General features: G+C 35.4%; 1 protein-coding gene across 1 annotated transcript in view; it reads left to right on the top strand.

Moving 5' to 3' along the window:
* The window catches only part of LOC114540661 (E3 ubiquitin-protein ligase rnf213-alpha-like), an 84236-nt gene that overhangs the window by 57202 nt on the left and 472 nt on the right, over nucleotides 1–26562 (top strand). Inside the window, exons 29-55 of the mRNA XM_028560783.1 lie at nucleotides 6582–6776; nucleotides 6996–7156; nucleotides 7412–7634; nucleotides 8004–8356; nucleotides 8746–8904; nucleotides 9212–9386; nucleotides 9621–9688; nucleotides 9871–10000; nucleotides 11193–11300; nucleotides 11881–11966; nucleotides 12449–12637; nucleotides 13006–13099; nucleotides 13618–13818; nucleotides 14248–14384; nucleotides 15054–15474; nucleotides 15798–15972; nucleotides 17282–17731; nucleotides 18530–18702; nucleotides 19450–19659; nucleotides 19805–20046; nucleotides 20410–20518; nucleotides 21018–21118; nucleotides 23829–24008; nucleotides 24547–24789; nucleotides 25142–25250; nucleotides 25517–25903; nucleotides 26424–26543. Coding sequence (XP_028416584.1) covers nucleotides 6582–6776; nucleotides 6996–7156; nucleotides 7412–7634; nucleotides 8004–8356; nucleotides 8746–8904; nucleotides 9212–9386; nucleotides 9621–9688; nucleotides 9871–10000; nucleotides 11193–11300; nucleotides 11881–11966; nucleotides 12449–12637; nucleotides 13006–13099; nucleotides 13618–13818; nucleotides 14248–14384; nucleotides 15054–15474; nucleotides 15798–15972; nucleotides 17282–17731; nucleotides 18530–18702; nucleotides 19450–19659; nucleotides 19805–20046; nucleotides 20410–20518; nucleotides 21018–21118; nucleotides 23829–24008; nucleotides 24547–24789; nucleotides 25142–25250; nucleotides 25517–25903; nucleotides 26424–26543 — 5199 coding nt within the window. The remainder of the gene's footprint in view (nucleotides 1–6581; nucleotides 6777–6995; nucleotides 7157–7411; nucleotides 7635–8003; nucleotides 8357–8745; nucleotides 8905–9211; nucleotides 9387–9620; nucleotides 9689–9870; nucleotides 10001–11192; nucleotides 11301–11880; nucleotides 11967–12448; nucleotides 12638–13005; nucleotides 13100–13617; nucleotides 13819–14247; nucleotides 14385–15053; nucleotides 15475–15797; nucleotides 15973–17281; nucleotides 17732–18529; nucleotides 18703–19449; nucleotides 19660–19804; nucleotides 20047–20409; nucleotides 20519–21017; nucleotides 21119–23828; nucleotides 24009–24546; nucleotides 24790–25141; nucleotides 25251–25516; nucleotides 25904–26423; nucleotides 26544–26562) is intronic.

Raw genomic sequence — 26562 nt, 5'->3', positions numbered from 1 at the left:
TAACTGGAACGATAACTCCTGACAAACATCCTTATTTAGCTTGAAGCCAAAATAGTTTTTCTGAGTTTTGAGACGAAATACTTGACGAAATACTTGAAATACTATTGAAAAGTTACATTTTATATGGAAATTTCAAGACTTGAACTGCAAAGGAAATATTTAAAAAAAAACAAAAACAATTACAAATCGGCAAAAAAGCAGGAAATTTTCAAATATTTTTTAGATATTTCCCTTTACGCTAAAGTCTCGAAATTTCTACACGAAATATAACTTTTTAATCGCTTTAATTTCATATGCGGCTCAACATTAGGCGTTAACAGTGGCGTAGCCAGCCTGACGATTTTATCCCGCTATGTAAATTTAGAGTTATTACTAGAAATACATGCATGCAGCAACCCCTCGCTATTTCAAACCAAGTACACAATTTCCTAAGTTAACCTGACCTAAACTTATATTATGAAATGACACAAAACTCAAATCAGTCCTATTATATTTTACCGAGTATATTATAGCTAATGTTTCCATCATTCAATACAAAAATAATCATAAAGCTAGTGTAAACATTGCCCGTTCAATTTTGCTGCATTCAGTATACCATGCCAGCAATTAAGTAACGGTTTAAAATCGAAGTTTCAAACGATTAAAACAGTACAAAATCTTCACAGACAAAGAAAAAACTTCAAATGTTATTTTATTCTGTATTTTGCAGTCGATGCCGGCGGCTAGAAGTTTCATACTTTATAAATATAGTGTGTATTTTTGATAGCAAAATTCAAATTACACTTTCAAAAACACTTTTTGAAGTTAAAGCAAAGGTGTAATAGCCTTTCACAGGTTTATGCGTTTGCATAAAAAGCTGAAAATTTAACAAATAAACGGCATAAAAAGCTGAAAAGTATACAAATACGGCTTTCTTATCGCGAAACAAATACGAAATAAACAAAGTAAACACGTACCCTTTGTCTTTGAAAACAAAGTTTGCAGATTATGAATTATTCCTCTTACACGGCTTTGTCTTGACCGTATCCACGTTCATCTTTGCTAACTGTCATGCTTCATATATCTTGTTTCTTCTCGTTTTACTTTCTTTGCACAAAGTTTATGAAACGCTTTTACAAATTACAAAAATGTTTACGAAATGACAGTTAATTTAAATTGCTGACGTTCTCATTGAAATACAAACTTTCTGTCTTAGCCAATCAGAACGTTCGTTGATTACCAGACGTTACTTGCGCATGCGCATAACTTACAAAACCACCCAACGTCGACCGTCCATGACAAAGAATTTGGACAACTTTGGATTCGGCTATGTTCTACCGGGTTCCGGGTGTAACTCCTAATCTCCGAGCGGAATTAGTACCCTCGCAGGCGCTCCGCGCCCGCTCGGGGATAATTATTCATTTCTTTAGAAATCTATTGTTTTCACAGTCAGTGAACACTAAAATATTAGCATTGCGGGACAAATCGACAGGCTGGCTACGCTACTGGGCGTTAAGTATTTCGGTCTTTTCACAGTTTAACAAATAACAAGACCAAATTTTCGAGTTTCGACCGAATTCACCGCGTGTATAATGAAGTCGGAAGATTTTACACTTGATAATATTTCACCCGGCACAGACCACATTTTAAAAGTAATTCTTTTGTGGTAAACACAACTTTAATATTCTCAAATGTATTTCACTATAAATCTGAATGTGTTATGTGATAAACGACATATAACTCCGTTTTCATAATGACAAAAACCGTGCAAAAACCGGTCGAGGCGTAACATAAAACTTCGGAAGTTGTATGAGACGTCTGATGTTATATTTCATGGTAATTAATAATTAAAACAATTTACCATAACACTGACTATAGATGAGTGACCTAACTTCCAGAAAAAAGGTAGGAATCTTGTCGTATTTTTGCCATTTTTTCACAAAAATATGAGGGTAAACTTTGATTCTTTAAAAATATACGGCCGTTGCGAGTTGCTATGACCAGTGAACTCAAATAAGACTGGAACGCTTACTCTGCCGGAAGTTTGAAGTCAAGATGGCGGACACTGAAGCCTTTCTTGTAGGTATGATCCAGGCCTCCAGCGCGGAAATTTAGGTAATATTATGGCGGCTGATTTAAAATACGGATTTAAAATTCTCGTCTAAGACTCAATTAGTCAATTTACGGACATTTTTTAAATAACAATAACACAAAAAATAGCATGTATTCTATACGAAGAACTATTGGATACACTTAATGAAACAAGAAATAATTTCTGTACAACATTGTTCGAGAAAACGTTGTAAACAGACTTCAAAATAAAAACAAAAAGTTTTGTTAATTAATAGCCATCACTCACCTGTCACCTCGTCACTCACAACATGAAAAACAACAAAAGCTCTACAGCCTCTAAGCGCATAAACCTTTTATTTACTGTGTTTTAATTACTTTTTCTGAAGTTTATATATATATATATTACATATTTCTGTTCAAAAACTGATCCTCCCCAGTACTCTATAACCTGACAGAGAGCAAAGTTTTTTAGTATTTTAACACGATAATTTTGAAAGGCAAAAATAAGGAGATATTTATAAAACAAAAAATGCCAATAAATTGCACAATTCATGAGTGCAAAAGTAATGGATATAACAATGGGGGGAAAGAAAACAACTATATTTCATTTCACAGGCAAGTTTATTCAGGCATTCATAACAACAGTGATATATGTCATGTCTGAAATGCAAGGCAATCGGTTTCAAAATATTTGATAACAGAAGTACAAGCCACTGAAAATAATTAATGTATAAATAAAAGAGCATTTCTATAAAATGAAGTATTAATTCACTTGTTTTACAATGGGAAAAGCACACACATTGATGTTATATTTAATTTTGCTGTATGTAATAAATATGTACACAGGCTATGTACGTACTATAAACTATAAACTATAAACACAAGTAGACAAAGCAATCAAGTATTCAATGGGAAAGAAACAATGAAACTTACAGTATTACAGAGTAATATACAGATTACAAGTATTTAAAAAATTAATATTATACTAAACCATAATTTGCATGTACAGGTTTCCTTTGAAGGATGTGGATATGCTCCAGAAATGGGAAAATGCTGTCATGGCAATAAATAAGAGCAACCAAGCATGGAAAGCCACTCGATTTAGTTTCATCTGTAGCAAGCATTTTGACCACCAAGACTACATCATTCCACCAACCTCTGATAAGCCCTGTAGATTAAAAAAATATGCAGTGCCATCATTGTTTTCAACATTGGAGCAACCTAGAGCATTGGGCCTTACCTACGCTGAAAGTGATAGACTAGGAATTCCCAGAAAACGCTCCCACCCCAGAGCTTTAAGTGGCATGTCACCCGCAGCTAAGGTGTTTCTAGACCATAACTACTCAAAACAAATGCCAGATGAGGAGGATATTAACGATGAAGAAGATATGAGCAATGGGAATGAGCAAGAAGAGAAGCCAGATTTGTCACAAAAACTAAAGCAAAAAATTAAAAATTTGCAACAGCGACTAAGAAGATCAAAAGCAAAATTAAATAACATAAGCAATTTAATTTTCCACCTACAAGAAAAACTGGTCATCAGTACAGAACAGGGAGGATTACTGCACGCAGCATTTGACAACCTTCAGCTATTACTTTTTAAAAACACCAAAACAAATGCCAAAAAGAAACCACAAGGAAGAAGATATGATGATCAGGTGAAGGAATTTGCTCTGACCCTTTATTTTTATTCACCTAAGGCCTACAAATACGTTCGATCCATAATTCCACTACCTAATCCTTCAAATCTACGAAAGTTGTCATCCTCCGTCAATTGTGAACCAGGCTTTTTTGAAGAAGCTTTTGATGCACTAGCAAGCGAGGCCAGTAGAGATGCAATAAAAAAAGACTGCTGCATGGTGATAGATGCAATGGCTATAAGAAAGCAAACAATATACGACCCAAAGAATGATTGCTATGTTGGTTTTGTAAACTATGGAGAGGGTGGTCCAATTTCTGACGATCCAGACACATTGGCTACAGAGGCACATGTTTTTCTTCTTGCTGGCACAAGAAGCAATTGGAAATGCCCTATTGGTTACTTCCTGACGAATAAAATCGCATCGAAGACCCAAACACAATTAATCAAGACAGCTCTGATAAAAGCCGCTGAAGCAGGACTCAAAGTGTGGTCAATTACTGCAGATGGAACATCTGTGAATATGAGTACCTTCGAGCAATTAGGATGCAAGTTTGGTTCCACATACGAGTCATTTCAAACAAAATTCCCCCACCCAACAACTGGAGAAGACGTATTCATAATTGCAGATCCTTGCCATATGCTCAAGTTGGCAAGGAATGCCCTAGCATTCCTTGGCACCATCAAAGATGACGAAGGCCAACCAATACGATGGGATTACTTCAAGGAACTAAACAAGCTTCAACAAGAAGAGGGGCTAAAGATGGGGAACAAAATTTCACTAAACCACATCAAGTTTGAAAAACACAAAATGAATGTGCGTCTCGCAGCACAAACACTGAGTTCTTCTGTTGCAGATGCCATTGAATTTTTAGATGTTGGCATGAAAAATCCAAAATTTCATGACAGTAAGGGCACTGTCAAATTTTTAAGAATGATCGATTGGCTTTTTGATGTCCTAAATTCAAGAAATCCTGTGGGGAAAGGATTCAAACAGCCTCTACGTGTCACAAACAAAGCAACTTATGAAGAAGTTCTGAAATCAACAGCAACCTAATTGTTATCATTATAAGTAGGTTCACCATCTCAACTCCTGGCAACTCACAGAAGGAAAACTTTCATCATCGGTTTTGTAACTGACATCATATCAACTATTAACATGGCCAACCAAATGTTCACACTGCCTATCAACCCCTTCAAGTACATTCTAACTTACAAGTATTCCCAAGACCACTTGGAACTTCTCTTCTCTTGCGTGCGATCAAGGGGAGGTTGGAATAATAATCCAAACACTTTGCAACTCAAATATGCTCTTCGACAAATGATGATGAAAAATGCCATCACTGCTTCTAAAAAATGTGTGTGGAATTTAAAACCAACACCATCATACCAATTTTTCACAGGAAAAAACACAGGGCACCACTTGGCGAGAGCATGGATGAAAATGGCACAACACAAGATGAAAGCGAAGAAGCAGAAGAAAACTTGATGTTCGAGCATTTAGATCAGAACATTCACTTTGAATTTATTTCCAACATTTTATTCTACATTGGGGGATTTATGGAGAAGAAATTAATCATGAAGGTTACCTGTGAAAGATGCCAGGAATATCTTGTTGGCAACATAATTCTGCAATCAGAATTATCAGATCATGACTACTGTGGAGCGTCCACGTATGACGAAGTGTCTTCAGCCTCTGCATTCACCCTGTTCGTCAATAACAGTGGATTGAAAATACCATCCAAATCCGTGTTTCGGACGATCGAACGATGCGAACACATTTTCAGGCAGTCAGTTATCGCGAACGGCATCAGCACTGTAAAAAAGCTAAAAAACAAAATGATTGTTAACGTTTGCCATCATTTGCTTTTTGAAGCCAGCCAATCAGTGTTTGAAGAGCACAAGGGGGAAAATGACCACCAGCTAAAGCTAATCAAATGGACTGCAGATAAATACTTCACGCTGCGATTGTTCACCTACGGCAAACATTTTAGTGAGACAGTTGGGCAAAATGGATTGCCTAGTTCCAGGCACCAGCTAAACAAATTGATTTTGTTTAATAATCAGTAGAATTATATATGTAAATATGTTTGAATACTTACCTTTCCAGCCATATTGATCCTCAGGAAAAATTCTTTTATATACGTTCGAATTTTGTCTAAATATTTTGACGACCCAAACATGATATGTAATATACGTTCAATATTCCATCGATTACATATTCTTCTTTAGAAATATACTCTCCCTTGAAAATTGTTTGAAAAAAGCGTAAAATGCCTGCATGATTTAAACAAAAAATACAAAATTTCTCCATTTCAACGAGTTTCCAAAAAATATAACCGGCCGCGTCGCCATGCTTCCACCCTTCGTGACTAATCCACGCAAAAAACACGCGTGTTTCCTTTGGAATTTCCACGCCAGAGGCCTGGATCATACCTACAAAAAAGACTTCATGATCCGCCATCTTGGCTTCACTCACTAATGAGGGAAAGTCAGAGAGTGAGCGTTCCAGTCTTATTTGAGTTCAATAGCTATGACTACAATGTTTCCACCTGCAGAAAAATATTTCCATACTTTTCTCAATTCCTTTTTCTCTCTATACCATGTACCTCCAAAACCCCCAACCCACATAAATTTTCTAACAATCATTTTACCATCCCTATGCTTAACTGATTTCGTTCAACCCAGGCGAGGGGTTGCTGCATGCATGTATTTCTAGTAGACGATTACAATGGTTCACCTAACAGTTTATCCCCCGCCCGTGCATGCAAGAAAAGGGAGATTGAAATATGGGACATGAAAAAACAAACAAGAGAAACGAAATGATTTCCAACTGATTATGACTAGAAGTAAATTCTTGTATGTTGTTAAACGGGCTTTTTTTCTTCAGAACGAGTGCAGCTTTGTCAGTTTGCGTGATGTTGAAAGAGCGATGAAGGTTATCACCTGGTTTTATTCGAACTCTGAATTGATCATCAAAATTATTGGTGATGTAGATGGAAATGGTGATAAAAATACTAGTTCTGAAGAATCTAGTGAAGAAGAAGATTATCAGTCTAAAGAAGAATTTGCGATAGGCGAACAAGTGCGTATATTACATATGCCGGAGTTTAGTGTAAAAGAAGGGGATGAACCAGGACCAAGAGGGGATTAGGATCTAATAATTAACTTGGCGCCTATAGGGTCAAATAACTAATAGATGTAATTTTGAAATCACTGTGTACATAAATATGATATTTTCATGTTTTTGTCAAGAAGAATAGTGTACAAAATTTAAATGTATTTCGATGTTTTCGCTTTTCAGCCCTTGAGTCAAATTGCCCGTGCACTAATCCTGGGGATTGGTGTTTGTTACTATGCCCGATTAAATACAAGAGAAGAATATTGTCAAGAAATCTCGAGATATTTTGACAATTCCTGTCCTCTTCCGGGAGGTGGACGCAGGATGCAAAGGGAAATCGAGAGGTAAGTGTCATCTTATTTTAGAGGTATAGCAACAAGCATTTCTAACTCGCTATATGCCGATTTGCTACACAGATGCTGGAGTAAAATACTAGTGTACTAAAAACAATTTAACATTTGCTTAACAGGCAAAAAGTCATTGGTATTTCTACCCTAGATCCTGGTATCCTAGGATATTTCTGCTCTACGTCGTATTTTGTATTCCCTAACAAGAAATGATTAAAATACCCCGCACAACTTACATGAATCTGGTTTTAGGTGTCAACGTGGATTTTTGAATGGCATACAAGTGGGTCAGAATATCGCCAAAAATATCGCTCTAAGTGAGAACGTCTTCATGATGGCAATTTGTACCGAGTTGCGCATCCCGTTGTTTGTGGTCGGCAAACCTGGCAGTTCGAAATCTTTAGCGAAAGACGTTATATCCACCAACATGAAAGCTGGAAACTCGCAAAGCGAATTGTTCAAAAACTTAAAACAGGTTGGTGCATGAATTAATATACGTGAATGGGTTTTCTGCATGATAAATATTCATCAGCATGGTAATTAGTCTTAATCCTTAGTTTTACGTGCCAGTTGGACCGATTACAGATACAGGTAACTTTTTGCACTGTTTTAATTTCCGTGGAATTGCTTTATTACCCCTAAGATTTTCAATTAATGTCATTGCTGTAAACGTTAGTCGTTTCTTTTTACTACCATACATGAATCGTTGCCTGTTGAATCTAAGGTCTCTCCAAAGGGGAGTGTATTTTTCCTGTTAATGGTAGCTATAATGAAAGTTTGAAATATTTTGTATTAGTATTTTAATCGTTTCCGAAATTGACGTTGACTGCTGTACTTTTCATAGATCCACATGCAATCGTACCAATGCAGTCCATTATCCACGCCCGAAGGCATCGTCTCTACCTTCAAACAATGTGCTAAACTACAAAAAGACAAAGACTTGAAAAAGTTCGTGTCTGTGGTAGTATTAGACGAAATTGGATTGGCCGAGGACTCTCCTCTGATGCCTTTGAAAACGCTCCACCCTTTATTAGAAGATGGCACAGCAACAACTGAAGAATCAGGGACAACATCCGATCATCACCGCGTTGGTTTTATCGGTTTATCCAATTGGTCATTGGACCCCGCCAAAATGAACCGTGGAATTATGTTGAGTAGAGGAGTACCAAATGAAAAGGAGCTGCAAGATAGCGCCAGGTTTGTGAGGGCCTTCTTGTCGATCAGATAAACCTTGAAATAGTATTTGTTTTATCAAAATTCAAAACCCTTACACGATATGTATATATGTGCGAGCTCATACTGTATATACATCTTCTTTACATATGTGTAAAAAGACTTCACATGCAACCCCAGTCATCCTTGCTTGTCCTTTTTTAGACTGTGTGATAATTATAGTACATGCATGCAAATAGTTAAAGAAGCTACCTTAAAAGTTAAAAATCTATATAGTTTGAAAATAAGTACCCGGATTAGCGTATATAAACATTTTTCTTGACCAATGAGGTTGCGTTTTCACATTTGTATCCTATTGTCTTAAACTAAAGTAAAGTAAAATGTTATCTGTTATCAAATATTTTTATACTTAGTGGAATTTGTTCATCTCGCCAAGAAATAAAACTACGTCTTGAGACAACTGTCTCGAAGTTATGCAAAGGGTATTTTAAACTCTACGAGGAACAAAGCAAATCAGACACACTCAAAAAAGCTCAAAAAGATGAATTTTTTGGACTTCGAGACTTTTACAGGTTGGAATATCAATAATTTTTTAGAATTTCAATATGAAAGTAGTTCGCTCATTAAACATTTTTGCTCGCATAAATGTCCAACTATATACCCTAGAATTATACCAAGCAGCAAGACTTTTTCCTTTGTTATGAGCTCAAATCATATATCAGATTTGTACGTATATATGCATTTTACGTACAAATCCGATACATCCATTTAAACATTCATCTTCATTTAATATAAAGTAATTCGGGAACTTATGAAGGTATGGAAAACCGGTACTTGTTATAAAAATTATATGCATGATTTTTTTACTCTGTTTTGCAGTTTAGTAAAAATGGTGTTTGGTTTTGCTGTACAAAAAGAAGAGCAGGGTGATCAAATCAGCGTTATAGAACTGGAAAAATCCATACGGAGGAATTTCAGTGGCTTAGATGACATTGATCCAGTAAAAACATTTTGTGAGAAGGAACTTTTTCCAAGACTTAAAGAGACTGTTGGGGTAAAAATGTAAAATGCTTGATAACACAGAGAATAATAATACATGGATGCGCGAAAAGTATGGTATATTTATGTGTTATTCATGTGTTATTATTATGAATAATCGCACATGTGATATTATCGCTGATATTAATGGCGGATTCGCTAATAAAACACTGCATATTATATATAATGAAATATGGTAATATTTTATAGAATTTTATTTAGCGTAAATATTTTATATTTCTTTTGAAAGCGTCCTTCCCCTGAATGCTTCCCGGTGAATCTTATTCAAGAAAGCCTTGTAAGAACCGAAAAAGAAGGGTGCGTTGAATTGCTAATATTTTTGTATTAAGTATAATTATCGTTTTACATTTTTAGCGAAAACAATTTTTTGCAATTAATTTTCTAATCGATGTTTTAAACCATGAGGCGATGTTAGTTTTGCTGGGAAAAACCTTTAGTTTTCATTTACAAACAATATATTTTGCACTTTTATACTTTAGGGAAAGTCGCTATTTACTTGTTCTAACTGAGAACTACGCAGCGCTAAGATTATTACAGGGGCAGTTTTACGAGCACGATCCAGTTATTATTTTTGGAAGCAGTTTCCCGAAAGATCAACGATACACACAGGTACAGTATTTTGACAATCTGTTTTATAAATATATGTTCTATAAATATATCCATGATTATTGTTAAGGTGTCTCCATACATTTTTTGAAATATAGCAAAACCATTATTTAGATTTTATTTTTGAAACGAGGGTTATTGTTAGAGGACAAAAATTGTAGCACATAAATTTAGCAATTTTCTAAGGGTCGACGTTTGCTCACAAGAATGACGTCATTACCGTTGTTATGGTAACAACGGCGTTTCAATATGGCCGCCATTTTCCCTTTTCCCGCATTTTACTCGAAAACAAGTTCGGCTCTATTTCATTAATCGCTTTCTTGTAAAAATATAGAAAATTTGAACAAGTATAAAAAAATTCTGTCTAGCCAGATTTTTGAAAAAATAGTAAATGTGATTTTTCTTGATAAATATTTTTTGGCTTGACAGAATTTTTTTTAACTAAGGTGAAATATCGGCCCTACTGAAACGCCATTGTTACCACAACAACGGTAACGACGTCATTTTTGTAAACAGTTTCAGACTTCTGGAATACTGAACAATATATACGGTACAATTTTTGTCCACTAACATGAAACCTCTTTTCAAAAAATTAAGTCTATATATAGATCATGATTTTTCAATATTTCAAAAATTGTAGGGAGCCACCTTAAAGAGAAGTGAAACGTGAATATATTTTTAATTATGATAATTGCCATTATTATATACACAAGCGCTGGATATTAGCTAATATATGCAATTTGATTGACTCTATCTCACAGATATTAGCTTATATATTTGTAGACAGTAGAGAAAGCAACGTCAGCAAAATGGCTGAAAGATTACTTTATAGAATATACCAAAATGTACTGAATTAAAGAGTGACAAACGTTGGATTGAAAGTATTCAACGGTATAGGTTTACGAAAAAAAACCGGTTTTGTTTCCTTTATTATGTTTTAAAATGTTCAAAAAAACGAGATACAGTATTTAATTATCCAATTTTTAAAAACGTGTATTCAGTAACTAATTGAATTAATTTATAATAAATTTGAAAGTTGTTTAATCCAGCGTTTGTGTATATAATAAAACAGTTATTCTGCTCAGCGTCTATATCAGCGCATACACGACTTGAGTTCGCAGAATAATTTGCATGTTGAAAATCTTTGAACATGGCGTTGAACGTACAAACTGTCGGGGTTTTTTCCTTTTTATAGATTTGTCGAAACATCAATCGAATTAAAGTATGCATGGAAACTGGAAAAATGGTGATTTTACTCAACCTAGAAAGCCTTTATGAAAGTTTATATGATGCATTAAATCAGGTATAGCTACAGATATAGCTACAAAGGTTTTCCATAATTATAATAAAAAAAGTTCTGGATTAACTGAAAACTGTGCAATCTCATCATTGATCGCAAAGCTGTGCGATTAATAAGATTACTCGCGATGCACGTTTCGCCCAGACGAGAATTCTGGGGGTTAAAAAAGGTGTAAATGAAGTTAAAATTTATCAATTGTACCGCAATGTGGGTATAATTTTATACAAAAATACGATGTTTTTACTTTTATACACTTAATTGTTCTCAAAAAATTAATTGACTAATGCATGAAAAATGTCACCAATGCAGGGTGTCAAAATATTTCTTATTTCTAATTTTATCATTTCTAAACCCAAAACTTATCGGATTGCAAAAAAAGCCTATTGCTAAAAAATATTCTACGTGCTTTATAGCTACATGTGCTTTTTAAAAAATATACTTCTTGAAATGTTCAAAATCCTATTCGAATTAAGTAATCTAATTTTTCCAATGAAAAATAAAACTGCTGTTCACCGGGTTTTTTTGGGTCAGACGAAAATGAACACCCTTTCTTTTAATTCATTTATGATTGTCTTTAATGTAGTATTATGTGTATCTTGCTAATCAAAAGTATGTTGACCTTGGTCTGGGGAACCACAGAGTGAAGTGTAGAGTGGCGAATGAATTTAAGTAAGTATTTCAAATTATACATTCATTACGTATTTACACTATGACTTTGTGACAGTAAATAGCTGCAATAAATTTGATGAAAGTAAGGCCTAGTTCATATACGTCGCATTTTGGTCGCGTCAAATGCATTCAAACGATAGATAATGAGATGGTAAACCTCGTTCAGCCTCATTATCATCTCATTATTGTTGTATGTATCATTCGACGCGACCAAAATGCGACGTATGAACTAGGCCTAATACGCCAAATATGCTGAACCAGATCTCCAAGATCGTACCATTTTTTTAGTAATGAAAAGAATCATAGCCAGCAGATTTTCCTTTGAATGCAGTTTATAGCACTTGGAATGAAGTAGAATTAAATGTCTTTCCTTGATGATGGTATTTCTCCCTTTTATTTGGGGCATGTTGAATTTCAAACGTAGCTAATTTCAAACAACGCTTCTAAATTGCTCAAATTGCTCAATGAATTGGATTGGATAGGTTGATTGTGGTTGCTGAAAAAGATGTTGTTTATCGGCGATTTCCAATTCCTCTTATCAATCGACTGGAAAAGCATTTACTTGTAATGTCAACTGGCCTAACAAAACACCAAGCTGTTTTGGTCGAAAAACTGCAAGAGTGGGTCGAAGGTTTCTCAGAAGCATCTCCCGAATTTTCATGTAATAAAAGGTGATTAATTGTTTTGTTCGATATAAAGTGTTTCAGGTACATGTTAAGTTTAGATTCTTTTAGACATAATATTTGATGTAATTGCGACGTGATTTATATCGCTGAATTAAAGGTGGAAGGTTTTTGGGGAGTTTTTACTTGAGGCAACCCTGTCCAGCTTCATTCCGTGGAAAATTTAAAACTGTATCGTTTTCCGGAAAATCGTTTAGCCGAAGACATTAGGTGATTCACGGAGGAACCTGTACTGTAATAGACTTTTTGTTACCATTCCATTGCATCCGCGCACTCTTTTTAAGCTCTACCTGGAGTGTATTTGCTGAAAAATGCGATAATTATTCTTAAACAATAATGTATGTACATCCATATAGCCTATTCAAGCCTGGCGATTGCTTTGTTGGATACCATAGCGACACTGCTGCTGCAGTGATCATCAAAATTGAAAAGGATTCGCCTGATGATCAGGTAAGAGTTTTTGAACACACCGAGTCGATCTACTTTTGGCCAATTTTTGTATTGCACGGCTGTTTGTGCCATTTCACATCACCGGCAAACCAGTGAAATGACACACGACAGGTTATTTAAGAATTAAAAAACGAGTCGCGTGCCTTTATGCCTAGGATGTAATAATGCACGATGCGGGAATGTTGGGAGAATACGAGAGAAGCTTGTAAAACACGAGGCGTAGCCGAGTGTTTTACAAGCTTCTCGAGTATTCTTCCAACATTTCCCCGAGTGCATTATTACACCATAAAGGCACGCGACGAGCTTTTTTAATTCTTTTATAATATAACAAAAATTATTTATTTGATCAATAATGAAATTCTCCTTACATGTTATTTAAGATGTTGCTTAGCAACAAAAACTTCAAAAGCCAGAAGCGTGCATTATGGCCTCACAATGCACGCGCGGTAGCCAATCAAATTGCTCGTTATATCATACTTATATTATAAACTATATCATCTCATCTTATTATTTCCTAGATTCTTCTGCAATCAAAACTCGCGCTGTTACAATGTGCATCTCCTGATGCTATCGCAAGACTACCAGCGACAAGAATGAAAGGTGATGCGGAGAAGCTTTGGAATGTATATTTCAAAACTCAAAGACATGGAAGTTTGAAAGACTATTTGGTTGCTTGCCTGGATAGAGTTACTCCTGAAAAACACGGATCTCTTATACAAGTTAGTTCTCTAAGTTGTCTATTTTCACTTTAAATTCTGTCATTGTGAAACGTCCGAGTCTAATGCATTTATGCTTTAATAATAAATTACCGCAGTAATTACTGCGGCTATATTCATGCAACGCACATGATGAAAAACTTTAACCAATCAAATCGAGCCCATGTCAAACAGAAATCCGTACCGAAGGGCTTCGCGCGCTTAGAAACAGAGATCGAAGGTAAAAGTTATTGCCGACGTTTCAAGTTTTCTGAAAAAGTTCAAGCACTGAAGTGCATTGTACTGTACTTGCCAGTTACTTTGTAATATTTCGACCATGTCTTTCTAAGCTGTTTTAAGCTAAGTTTCAAAAGAACTTGCATGGATTTTCTCAGGCACTCTTAAGCGATAAATTGGGTCCTTTCATATTGCAGCGCATTTACATTCGTATAGATAACCACACACTCAAGATTGTTATCGCCAGGAAATTCACGGTCCATAGCATCAGATGCTGGATTCAAAGGCTCAAATGCTCGTTGTATTAGCCTTCAGGAATTTCACACTGAACAACAATTCACCAAAACATTAGAGTAAGTATTGATTTTTTTAATAGCAACGCCAGTATAATTTCATGCATGTATTATGTGTAAAATTTACAATTATAGTTGCAGCGATAGAAGCATTCCGAAAACGTTAAGCAATTTTTTTCATCATACAAACTTATCGGTTGATTTAAGGACAATTTTGATGGAATGAAAATTTTTGAATGGAATGAAAAGATGTAATCCGTAATCAACTGATACATGCGAGCAAAGGAATTGGCCACAATATTCTTTTAAAGGCTTTCTATAGATTCGATTGCTGTAATTACTATTTATATATTTCAACCAATATTTCAACCGAGATACTCGCGTCTTTAATATGATAGTAATTTCCTAAATGCAAAAATTCCCAGCTGCAAAGCCTCCATTTGCTTAAAACAAACCACGGGTCGCCCCCTAGCGACTTTCATATGCACACTTAAGCAACAAAACAGTATCTAACGAACTCTCTTTTAACCAATCTACGTTATCCACTCGAACTTTTTCGACCATTCTACAGGTGATAACACCTGTATCCTCATTTACATTCATTGTGTATGAAAATTCTGTTATGGCTAATCCATGCGAGTACTTTCCTAATCGTCAGAAATGCTGTCATTTCGTATTTCTGTTATTATTTTATTACATTTTAAGCAGTTATTATCATAATTTTTTTAGAGAATTTTTTGTTTCACTTGGTGGTGCTGAAGGTCTCCTTCTTGTCCAATGTGATAATGGTGAAGCGAATTCTAACTTAATCGCCTGCTGTCGACATCTTGTTGATGATACCCGGCGTCGTAAAATTGAAAGTTTTGATGGGCCTGTTAAGCCTATCCACGTCGTATTTATTATTCAGTTACCAAAGATTGCTGGTGGTTGTCAACACTTTGTAGGGTTTCAAGGTGGAAAGTGGCAATCGATCCATATTGACGAACTTCTTGAATCGAGCGAACAGCTTCCACAAATTGAACAGCTTATGAACCGCTCTGTGAGTGATTTATTCAAGCCAGTAAACCTTGCAAGCAGTGATGATATTGAGAGTATGGATGTTGATGAACATTATGATGGGGATGTGCGTATGGAGGACATTAAATTAGAGGTATGTAGTATTAAAATTGCTTGGTCATCATATTGCGTTTTTTTTCATGTAAGTATACCATTAAGCCAACCATAAATGACCACGAAAGACCATCAGTAGCGTAGCCAGCCTGACGATTTGTCCGGCTATGCTAATATTTGTTGTCCATTGACTGTGAAAACACTAAATTTCTAAAGACGTGACCAATTATAATAACTCGAAATTTAAATAGTGGGACAAAATCGTCAGGCTACAAAGTAGCTACTGTAGCTACGCCAAAGAAGACAATTTTCATCATTTTATCATTCACCCAATGCAAGCATTTTATTTTCTTTATCATATAGCAATCAGATAAAAAACGAACTGCTCTGAGCGAAATAAAGGCAGCATTGCTACTGAAAAATTGTCTGCAGGCTGCCGCAGCAAGAATCTACGATGAGTCAGCGGAGATTGACAGAGCCACGAAACGCATAGAAATATTGCTTGAGTTTTTACCAGAAGATGATACACAAGAAACAGGTTTTTTGATGATTATTGTTTTTACTCCATCATTTAAATGTTAAATAAAAGGGAGGATTCTTCCTTATATCATTTAGTAAGATCCATGAGCATATAAATGCAATGGACACTGTCCTAATTTGGTTTTAAAAAGACTTAGGCAGCTCAGCAGCTTACTGTGCAATTATCTAAAGATTTATCAATGTTCTGAACAATAATACTACACGGATGTGGACTATATATAGCATATATAGCCTAGTTTTGTTTGTGAAAATTCCTAAAATTTCATACAGAAATGTCACGATGTCGTGGCTATAGTATTATCACGATTACATATAATCAAACCAATCGCGTGAGTAGATTTAGGCCAATGCACGAAGATTGTATATTAATCATGCATAAAGAATGTTTCAAAATAGTTTAAAATCATTCTTAAGGTGGCTCCCTACAGTTTCTCGAAATTTTAAGCAGGGATATTAAGCATCTAAATGTTTGAGTAGAAGACTAAAATTTTATGTACGTTTCTGGCAACATATCTAGAGCCGAATTCTCTTGGCAGCCGTTGCTATGGCAACAGAGATGTTTCAAAATGACCGCCAAATAGAGTTAAATTGAGTTTATATTGTAAACGAGTTTGATGACGTCAAAATTTTTTTCATTAAAATTTTAGACTGTAGATGATTTATTCTATTCCAAAAAACGTTATTTTAGCCCTTTAAAAAAATTGCACTTGAGAGAATTCTTTTAAAACTTTACTTTCGATTAATCAGCTATAGTGTAAAATTTTGAGGAAAAAAAATTTGGGAGTCACCGAATTCGTTAGCAATATAAACTCGATTTAACTCTATTTAGCGGCAATTTTGAAACCTCTCTGTGGTTATAGCAACGGTTGCCAAGCAGAAGTTCTGAATAGATTTTTGCTTTAGATATGTTGCCTGATATATAGGTATATAAAATTTTAGTCTTGTACTCAAACATTTAGATGCCTAATATCCCTGCTTAAAATGTGCATCTAAAAATTCCGTGAGTAATCTAGTATATAGAGCGAAATGGTTACCCTAAAGACTATTATCGATATGTATGATTACGTTGAAGGAAGCATTTCAAGTTGGGCAAGTTTTAAACGCTAAGCTACTGCAGATTTGAACTTCTTTACCCAAAAGCTACATTCCGTCTTACTAAAGTAACGCCCTTCTTATTGTCAATTGGGGAAAATGCTCTTCTAAACTTCATATATAGGTCTTGTGCATTGGTAGACATGTAGGTGTCGCTAAGATTTCAATAAAGTTAGAAAGCCATCGCAATTGTATTACTAAATTTATATTTTCAGATCTTTCCCAAATCCTAGCATCTCGTGTTTATGGACTACTCGTGGAACGGGACGAGAAATGTTTTCAGGATCAGAAACTCTGGCTACAACACGAGGCATTGTCTCAGGGGCATCTCCAGGAAACTGGGACATTCAGAAAAGCGTTATGGCAGAAACTTTCTTCGATTGTTTCCCCGATATTGTCTGAAGTGATAGCATTCTGTGATCGAAATTACAACCTCAATATACCGCATGAAGGAAAGGAATGGAAATCGCGATTGTGGTTTTGGATGCTTAGTGAAGTACAAATTACGCCTTTAACTTACGATTCGTTTATTTCCCCTGAATCACAAAGAATAAGAGAAAGAGCCTTTGTTCAAAATACAGGTGTTGGACATCCTTTTAACGGGAAGTTTCCGTTTTCATGGATCATTAAAGATATAGTCAGCGATCTTTTAATAAAAGTTGCAGGTACGATCTTTTAACAAAAATTGCATCTAACACGTAATTTCTCCTTCAAACAAACTTACTAAATTTTTTATTGCTCTTCAGTCGCGGTTCGAATGAACCATACATGCAAGCAGCACCTCGCCATTTCCAACCAAGGAAATAATCTCCTGGGCTAGTCACACCTAGCCTAGCTATAACAATAAGTTTACATTATGGAATAAGAATGCGTCGCTAGCTAATCATTTGGTACAAAATATAGTCATAACATTAAAGTGTATGTCACCAATTTTCTGCAGACGTTTTATAGACCCTACACGCTTGCGGAGCTGTTAAAATTTCAACTTTTGAGGTTTCAGAAGGACATCTAAACAGTATCAAGCTCATATACAAATAAACGGCATCCTCTATACCGCACCGGTTTAAAACATTTTAAAGCTTTATACAGATTATAAATCATTTCTTTTTCGCTGTTTAATTTTAAAGAGCAACCATTTTTGTTTTTGATTACAGTTTTCCGAATTGGCAGTTAAATTGCTGAGGTTATCATTGAGATACAAATTTCGGTCTCAGCCAATCAGTAGGTCCGCTTATTAACGTTTTTCTCTCGTTTAAATTTCGGGCATGCGCATAATTAACAAAACCACCCAGCGTCCATGACATAATATTTGGACAGCTTTAGATTCCGCTATGTTTTGTTACATTACCCGCGTGTAATTCCTAATCTTCCAGCGGAATTACTACCCTCGCCGGCTCGGGGGCATAACCCAGTTATGGCTTGCAACTAAAAATAGCATACTTGCATGCATTTTTGTACTGTAGGCGACCTTTCAAAGACACTGCTTCAACTAAGAGGGATCTTTTACCAATCACCACTGGGAAATTACCTGAAAGTTATTTTTGGAGACAAAGAGAATAAAAAGGAAGCAACAGAAAACTACCTTCATGATTTTCTTCACATGATGTACAAACCGATAGAGAATGGGGAATTGGAGGTAAATAGCGGATGTTTATCCCGCGTAAGGTCTTGTGAGAATTCATTCCTTTGCACTGTGTTGATAATTATAATTCATTTAATTGCATAAAAGGCCCACACACATTGGACGCGACTCGAAATTTCGACTTTTTAAAGCAAAAAAGAACAATTCTGGACGGAAATTTGGAGAGCAATGGGCCCTAGACATGTAAAATGTGCTAATCTTCAGTAATTATCAAGAACATCATAACATAATCAAACTTGGTTGCTTTTGAAAACTTTCTTGTTTTTACTAAGATTGGGGGTCATATACGCTATATCACTCTGTTTCTTGTTTTTATTATGATATAGCTATGTTCTACTATTGTAAAAGAAATTATTGAAATTCAGCTTGATTGCTCACAATTCAAAAGACGCAGCCGAAATATTCGCATTTCCCTTGAAAATTTCGCTCGTTGAATCAGGGCTTTGAAGCCCACACAGACAGGACACGATTTTGCCAACGCGACACGAATCCTCAGTTTTTTGAGGCAAAAAAATTAAATTCTGGAAGGAAACTTTGAGAGCTACGGGTCCCAGACATGTCCAAAGAACGTTTCGTTCAGTAATTATCAAGAATATCATAACATCTTCAAAATTATAGTTGGTTTTGAAAACTCAAAAATTCGTAAAAGTCGCGTTGGCCGATCGCGTCCGGTGTGTCCCGACCTCACATTTTACGATTAACGTTTTTAAAGTTTTATTTTGAACTTTGTTTTCCCTTTAGTTGATATACGATGCCTTTTTCGAAGCTTCTGGGCAAATACATCAATTGCTGCACGAAAATGAAGATTTTGACATTGACATTCCTTTTATTCATTTCACTTACTCCCTCATTGAAGCTCGTTTGGCAAACTTTTCTGAACTGGTTCATGCTTTTCCCGGTCTAGTGAAAGAACTAATAAAGCTAGGAGATCGGTTGAAAGTTGGAGAAATGGTATGGTAAATGGTAATTAAAACTCGCAGGGTGCGATTTATGCTGAAACGCACTTCTCTTAGCTAATGATATTGCAGATCAGATTATAAAGGAGATATAATTGATTATAAAAGATATATAATTAAATGAGCAATTATGATTTTAGATACTGGATACGGTAGCACTTGAGTATTGCTTGCAGAAGTTGGAACCAACACCCAAAGATCTGGAAAGCATTGGTAATAGATCATGTTGGTGCAACCGTGTTCAGCGTGTTGGCCCAGTTGTGAAAGTTTTAAAAAATCTGAAATATAGCTGGAATAAACAACAGAACAAAGATGGTGACCAAGCTGGATTTGTTACTCGCCTGTTTGGAGAAAAATCTATTGTAATTTTTGAAGAATGCAGGTGTGTATATCCTTATTAGTATAACAGAGTTTTGATAAGAAGCAGATAACATTAACAAACTGAAGTTTGAACAATATTTCTACTGAAGCTTCCAAGTCTATTCGAGCTCTCCAAGCTTAGGAGTCTCATTAAACTCGATAATTGGGAGCCAAAAATCTGGTATAATGTAACTTATTTTTATGTGAAATAAAATGCGAAAATGGTAATAGCAATGGTATACAATAATTTATGCTATATAATTATGCTATAAAAACAAATTCCTATATTTCCGTACAATCAATTTTCAAACTTTTTCTTGGTAGTATTCACATTTAATCATTACGAAACAAAAATTCCTAAAAATCTTTTGTTTTTATCTTTTAGAATGATGTGGATACGTTTAGATGTTGTGCGCATGTTTATCGAACATACATGCCCACCTGGCCAGCGAACCTATGCAGCTAATGCACAGAACGCTTTTATACTGTGGAAGGTAAACTGATAAAGCCCTTTGTTATTCCGAACCAATCCAGAAAAAAAACTTAGGCAATCTTCCATGCACTTTTATTAATTTGAAACATATGAGAGTCTATCAAAAAGTGGCTCACTACATGTGACTCCAACGCGCTTTTGAGCGTAAGTAAATGCACTCGGTGAGAATTGACCTCAGAGCGTATTACTATACTATATTTACCTTCATGTGGTCAGACGGCTGAACCCAGGGGCGTAACTAGAACAATAAAGCGTAAATATTCAAATATTCTCATGTATTCAGTTCTGCTCGATATCGCACAATAAGGTTACAAAATTGAAAAATTTATCTCGGGATAGTATTTACAACAATATGCATGGTTTTCAATGTTTTTAATTTTCAACCATTTATACAAGATTTTGATTGGTTATTGCATACTCGTATTTTACCATTTAGCTTGGGTAACAGAATTATTTTATCAGGAAGTATTCATGTATTGATTGAAGTTCATAAATTTTAGGTTTTAGGAGAAAACCTCGACTTTTCTACCGTCCGTACTATGACTGCAATAGAGAGATTCCTGAAGGATTGCTGTGAAAGAATTAGCAAACGATTCATCAGGTACGTAGAGAACCTGCATTACATACGTGTCTACATTGTGTGAGAAGTTCAGAGCGTTTGTTCAGCAGTGATTTAGGTTTGCGTTACATAATGTATAGCTTCTTTTCAAGGCAGAGGTTACATCTTCCTGAACCGGCTTTGTAGACTGGGACGGTTTTCAGGAGGGACCATGTTATAGAAAACGCTTTCTTAGCTTCCTTCAGCTTCCATATGTATTTTGACAGCTCCGTCTGCTTCGCGTATTTCTTGTTCGCGAAAGATTTTGCGTGGTTTCGGTAGCACGTTTTTAAATCGTCCGCAGTAACTCCGGTGTACTTGGCTGGTGGATCTTTGTTGCACATGGACACTTCGGCTTGGTAGACTACGTTGATGTGAGGCATTTAGCTGGGCATTTTTCCGGACGTCTGCAGTTGCATTGTCGTGAGTTGTTTGCGTCGTCTGTGTTTGCGTTTGTCTGCATGGTTTTGTGTGTTTACTTAGTATTTTTTTTATGTTTGTTTATGAATGAGTACATGTTGTCAAGGCAGCCATAGCTAATTCGTACGTTATGTCAGTTGAAGATTTTTTGGAGTTTTTTTTGGAAGATGGGAAGTGCTTGTCTAACAGTTGTAGAAATTGTTGTCTGATGTTCGTTTTTACGCTTTTCCAGTAAAGGCTGTTTTCCACTTACGCGTTTTTCATACGCACGTACACGCACGTAAAAGTCTAAATCCTTATACATGTTACCTTTGAAAAAACTAAGTGAATGAATCGAAGGGATTTAACTTTCTGAATATTTTGGCATGCATTAGTTGACTTAGAAGTTAAATAATAAAAATTTAAAAGCATTTAAAATTATCCGTACGTGTACGTGCGTATAAAAAACGCGTAAGTGGAAAGCAGCCTTAAGGGGGATTGTACCAGATTGTGTTGCGTTGCCGTTTACGTCTTTGCGTTGTTTTGCTTTTGTTGATGTTGTCATTGTTAGTTGGTTGCTCGTATACGTAAGTGTTGCGTCGTAGTTGCTTTGTCTCAATCCGTTGTTGTACAGTTGAGATGCAGCGTCAAAAGTTGTTTTGTCGCGTGATAGTTTGTTGATTCGTTTGTTGATGGATACTGGAAATTGTCGTGTGATGGCAGGTGGGTGATTGGAAACACGGTTGAGGTATATATTCAGTGGGTCGTTGTTTGGTTTTTTGTATAGGGTTGGCATGTTCCGTCAGTCAAGTCAAGTTCAACGTCAAGGAAATTTACCCGCTTCAAGTTAGCCGTGGCGGTGATTTTCAGCCCGAAATTTTTGAAAGTTTCGTAGTACGTATAGCGGCGAGGCCGTCATCGCGGTACTGTCCGACGTTACACATTATGAAACACAAAACTAAATCACTGCTGAACAAAAGCCCGAACTTTTTACACAATTTAGACACGTAACTCGTCCCGATGTAAATTATAGAGAATTACAACCTAACCTGTCATTAGCCTGATGATCGCTTCATAGCGTGAAACTCCGAGTAGCTTAGCTAGTCTTACAGTAAATAACCATGTTTAATAACTATATTTTGAAGATATTACCTCAGTTCACCAATAACGAAGAAAGATTAATGAAATGCTTGCCGCAGGATTCACCTGAACCTTAATCTCTTTCTGATGAATTTATCTATACAGGGTGTATCAAAAAAAAGTAGACAATTTTGAATTGTTTAGAAAACTATAAATTTATTAAAATATCTCATAGATTTGTGCTAGTATGTGTACTTTACCATCTTCAGGTCATTCTAACACTAAAAACAAACAGAAAAATTAACCTCGAAAAATGGAAGAGCGGTTTGTGGAAGCATCATTTTGAATGGCTTGTGCAAACATGAATGAGAGGTTTAAAATCCAATTTGAATTCAAAGGCTGAACGTTTGGGTATTTGTTTACAAAGAATCGAAATTTCAGAAATTTTGATGAAAATTAAGTCAGCTGCGCAACAGCGTAAAAGTGGGCTTTTTTCCGTTTAACTCGCAGCTTGAGTAACTTTTTTCACAACACCATTGTTAGTTTAATCACCCGAGCAATCACTCATGCATGAAATCATTCGTGCATGAAAAATGCCATAAAAAAGCAAACGGTATATACGCATTTACAAACACATAGTAATGATTCCAGGGAGGGTTCACCCATCACCTAGGGAATACTACATTACAATATCCAATATTATAATGAACGCAAAATTTTAGAAGCTTTTGAAATTAAAAATAGTAAACATAGTTTAATGAATGGTTGTATTGGCAGGTTTATTGATATATAGCATTTGTAATTAGATGGACTGCATTATAAAAGAGAACGGTGTATGGCTTGAACTTTTAATAAACTGATGAAGCTGTAAATAACGAAACGTTTTTAATTATTTTAATATAAAAAAATTTTTATGTCCGCAGAAGCTGAAATCTCTTTTGTAATAGTATTGTCATATAATACCGGACATGTCTACATCATATATTTCATATATATATATATATATATATATATATATAATATATATTATATATATATATATATATATATATATTATATATATAATATATATATAAATAAAAAAACGCATTTGGCTTGGTCCAACCCGTTCTTTTAACTCTCCGTTCTTTCTGGCTGCCATAGTAGGTCAAGATCTTGAATCCCGGGCACCATTTCTTAAATTCCATCTCATCTTATTTTCAGTTACAGATAAAAGTTATATCATTTTTTTTAGATATGATATCACTCAATGTGAGATTTGTAAACGTCCACTGCGAGATCCTATTTTGATGCCATGTGATCATACATGTTGTATGCCTTGTGCAAGAGGGTGGTTTAAAGATCATAACGCTTGTCCTATGTGCAGGAAAGAAGTTGGTAATGACTTCAAAGTTGTTGCCAATAAAAAATGCAGGTATGGTCAAAAATTATCTCGAATTGCAATTGTCGTGGTAGCAATATGATGTTTCAACGCATATAGCGAAACAATTAAACGTTTTTAATATTACGAGGAGCTAGAGAATTTTGAAATTATTCGTATGGAGGGCTTGTATGGCTAAATAAACCGAAACAAGATTTTTACTCTAGTGATATTTACCTATATACTTTGAAATTAACGAATAGTTGTTTTACACTTGATTACAAAGGTTGTTTTTTGGAAACAAATCTGGTATACCTAAAACACATTTTTTACAAACGTAAACAAATTCTGGGCCAACATCTGCATATATTTTTGTTCTTATATATAATTTAAATCTGTTTTTTTAGTTTTTAACTTCCAGGGCGCGTATAACTGCTTCCTCGCCTGATTGGTTGACCAAAAACGATAATCGCACATGTGTTAATAACATGAATAATCACACATGTGTTATTATCGCTTTTCACAATGGCGGTTAGCCACTGCATATTAATATAATAAACTACAATAAAATTTTTATAATACTCCTTTAAAGAGATGCCCTGGAGATGTACAACAATTTCCGTAATCGCTGCAAGTCATTCTTCGTGGAGCTTGTTTCGTTGTATTGCTTTCGAAAACAGCTGCCAGAACCAGATTTAGTACGAAAATTCATCAATTACGTGATTAATGATGAGAATAAAACTGAAGCTTTTACACCTTTTGGTGGACAAGGAATTGATGTCACACCTGTTATCAGATCGTATATTTTGCAGCAACTTCTGGCAATAAAGGAGAGGTACGGCTATATATATATATATGTCACTGCAACTATATATAGCTGTTAGGAAACTCACCCACTAAATTCATTTCCCCCCCAAAAACATTTGCTTTTATGCATGCTTTTTATGTAAGAAATTACTGTTTCAAAGCATGTACTGAAAGCATGTTATTAGCCTCTTGTTATTGTGTATATATCATTCACCGCGTTTTTTCGTTGAATGTAGCTGCGTATTTCATTGTAAATACTGCAGTTAGGACAAAAATCTTTGAACATTAATTGTTAATATTTGTTCAATTTGTAAAAACAGTAAAGTTTTTTAAACGTTAACATTTTCTACAAGGTTTTTCAAGTAATCGATCCTTTCTAGACGAAATGAGGTCCTGGAATATTTGGAAGAATACCTACGCCGTGCCAAGGGATTAGGTGAAAGAGAACATTTAATCGAAGTTTGTGTATTGTGTGTTCAGTGTATGGAGGTATGAGAATTTTTAGACGCGATGTAAGATTAATAAAATGTATTATTATAATTATATTTTATATTCCCGTTGGCTGGAAAGAACTTATAGCTGGGATAATTTTGATGTGTTAACCTTTCTTGCGATGACAATTAGCTATACCGCCATTTTGGGGGTATTTTAAAGACATACACATCCAAGATTGCGAATGTTGAATGTTTGTGTTCGGAAAGATAAAATATTCTTATTGCTATACTCCTATGTAATTGATGTGTATTTTTTATCAGGACGTGGAAACTGTGACGTTATTAAAGGCAAGAGAAGGGGGAGAAAATGTGCAACTCAATATTGCCAGCCGAATACTGGATAGATCGCTACGAAATATTTCATCTTCATCAAACACTCTTACTGTTTCTTGCCTTGAAGATATCGCTGGAATAAGATCCGCATTGGAGGTCGTTTCTAGCTATTTGAGCGATGACTTTGCTGATAATGTTAAACGGTTCCCAAAGCTTTCGAACTGCCTTGCATCAGCGAAACAACTTTGTAGTAGATTTGTGGTTAAGTTGTTCCTTTTGAAACAGTTAGTTCGCCATGATCCGAATGGAATTGATGCGGTAAAAGAAAGATGTAGAAAAGAGGAACTAAATTGGATCATGCCCCCGCAGTCGGAGGTATAATGCATATGATAATCATTACCTGACGTTATATGTTCTTGTTTGTCACATATGTGTATGGCGTCTGCGCACTTATATTGCTTCCGCGGTCACAATAGGTTTTGTAAATTACAATTTATCCTGTCTCGAAAACGTTAAGGGATGCAATCATTAGGGTTTTCTCTGATTGATCCTGGATACCTTTCTCTGCGACACAGTATAAAGAACTCAAAAATTAAACAAAAAAATATTTATTAGGCTTTTACTCGAGGCAAACAAAGGTTGTCGATTGGCGTATTCTATTGTTTCATTGTTCGTTTGTATTGTTTTGTATAATTTGATCCCTTTATCTCGTTCCCCTTACTTTCGTGCAAGATATAGTTCAAACACATTTGTCTTGGAAATGAACTATAGGAGAATCGTATTTTGCTTTTAAACATAAAAATACAAAGCTTAATTATCTAAGAACACTTTTCAGGCGTTGCAGTATATGCTACCCGAGAAATCAACAGAAATTCTTTTCATTTCAATTGTTTAGGAACAAGATAAGACTCCAGACCCATTTATTGTTCATCGTGATGAGTATCATACTGTGCGAGAAGCTCTTGGCAAAGCTTTCCTCACATCTAGTCTCGACAACTTACGCGACGTCCTACAGGCGAGTTCTTTCTTGTGTA

This window comes from Dendronephthya gigantea, unplaced genomic scaffold, assembly GCF_004324835.1.
Source record: "Dendronephthya gigantea isolate DGI-Jeju-01 unplaced genomic scaffold, DenGig_1.0 000245F, whole genome shotgun sequence".
NCBI classification, from domain to species: Eukaryota; Metazoa; Cnidaria; class Anthozoa; order Malacalcyonacea; family Nephtheidae; genus Dendronephthya; species Dendronephthya gigantea.
Note: the sequence above shows the minus strand (reverse complement) of the source record. Positions and strands in the feature narration are given on the sequence as shown.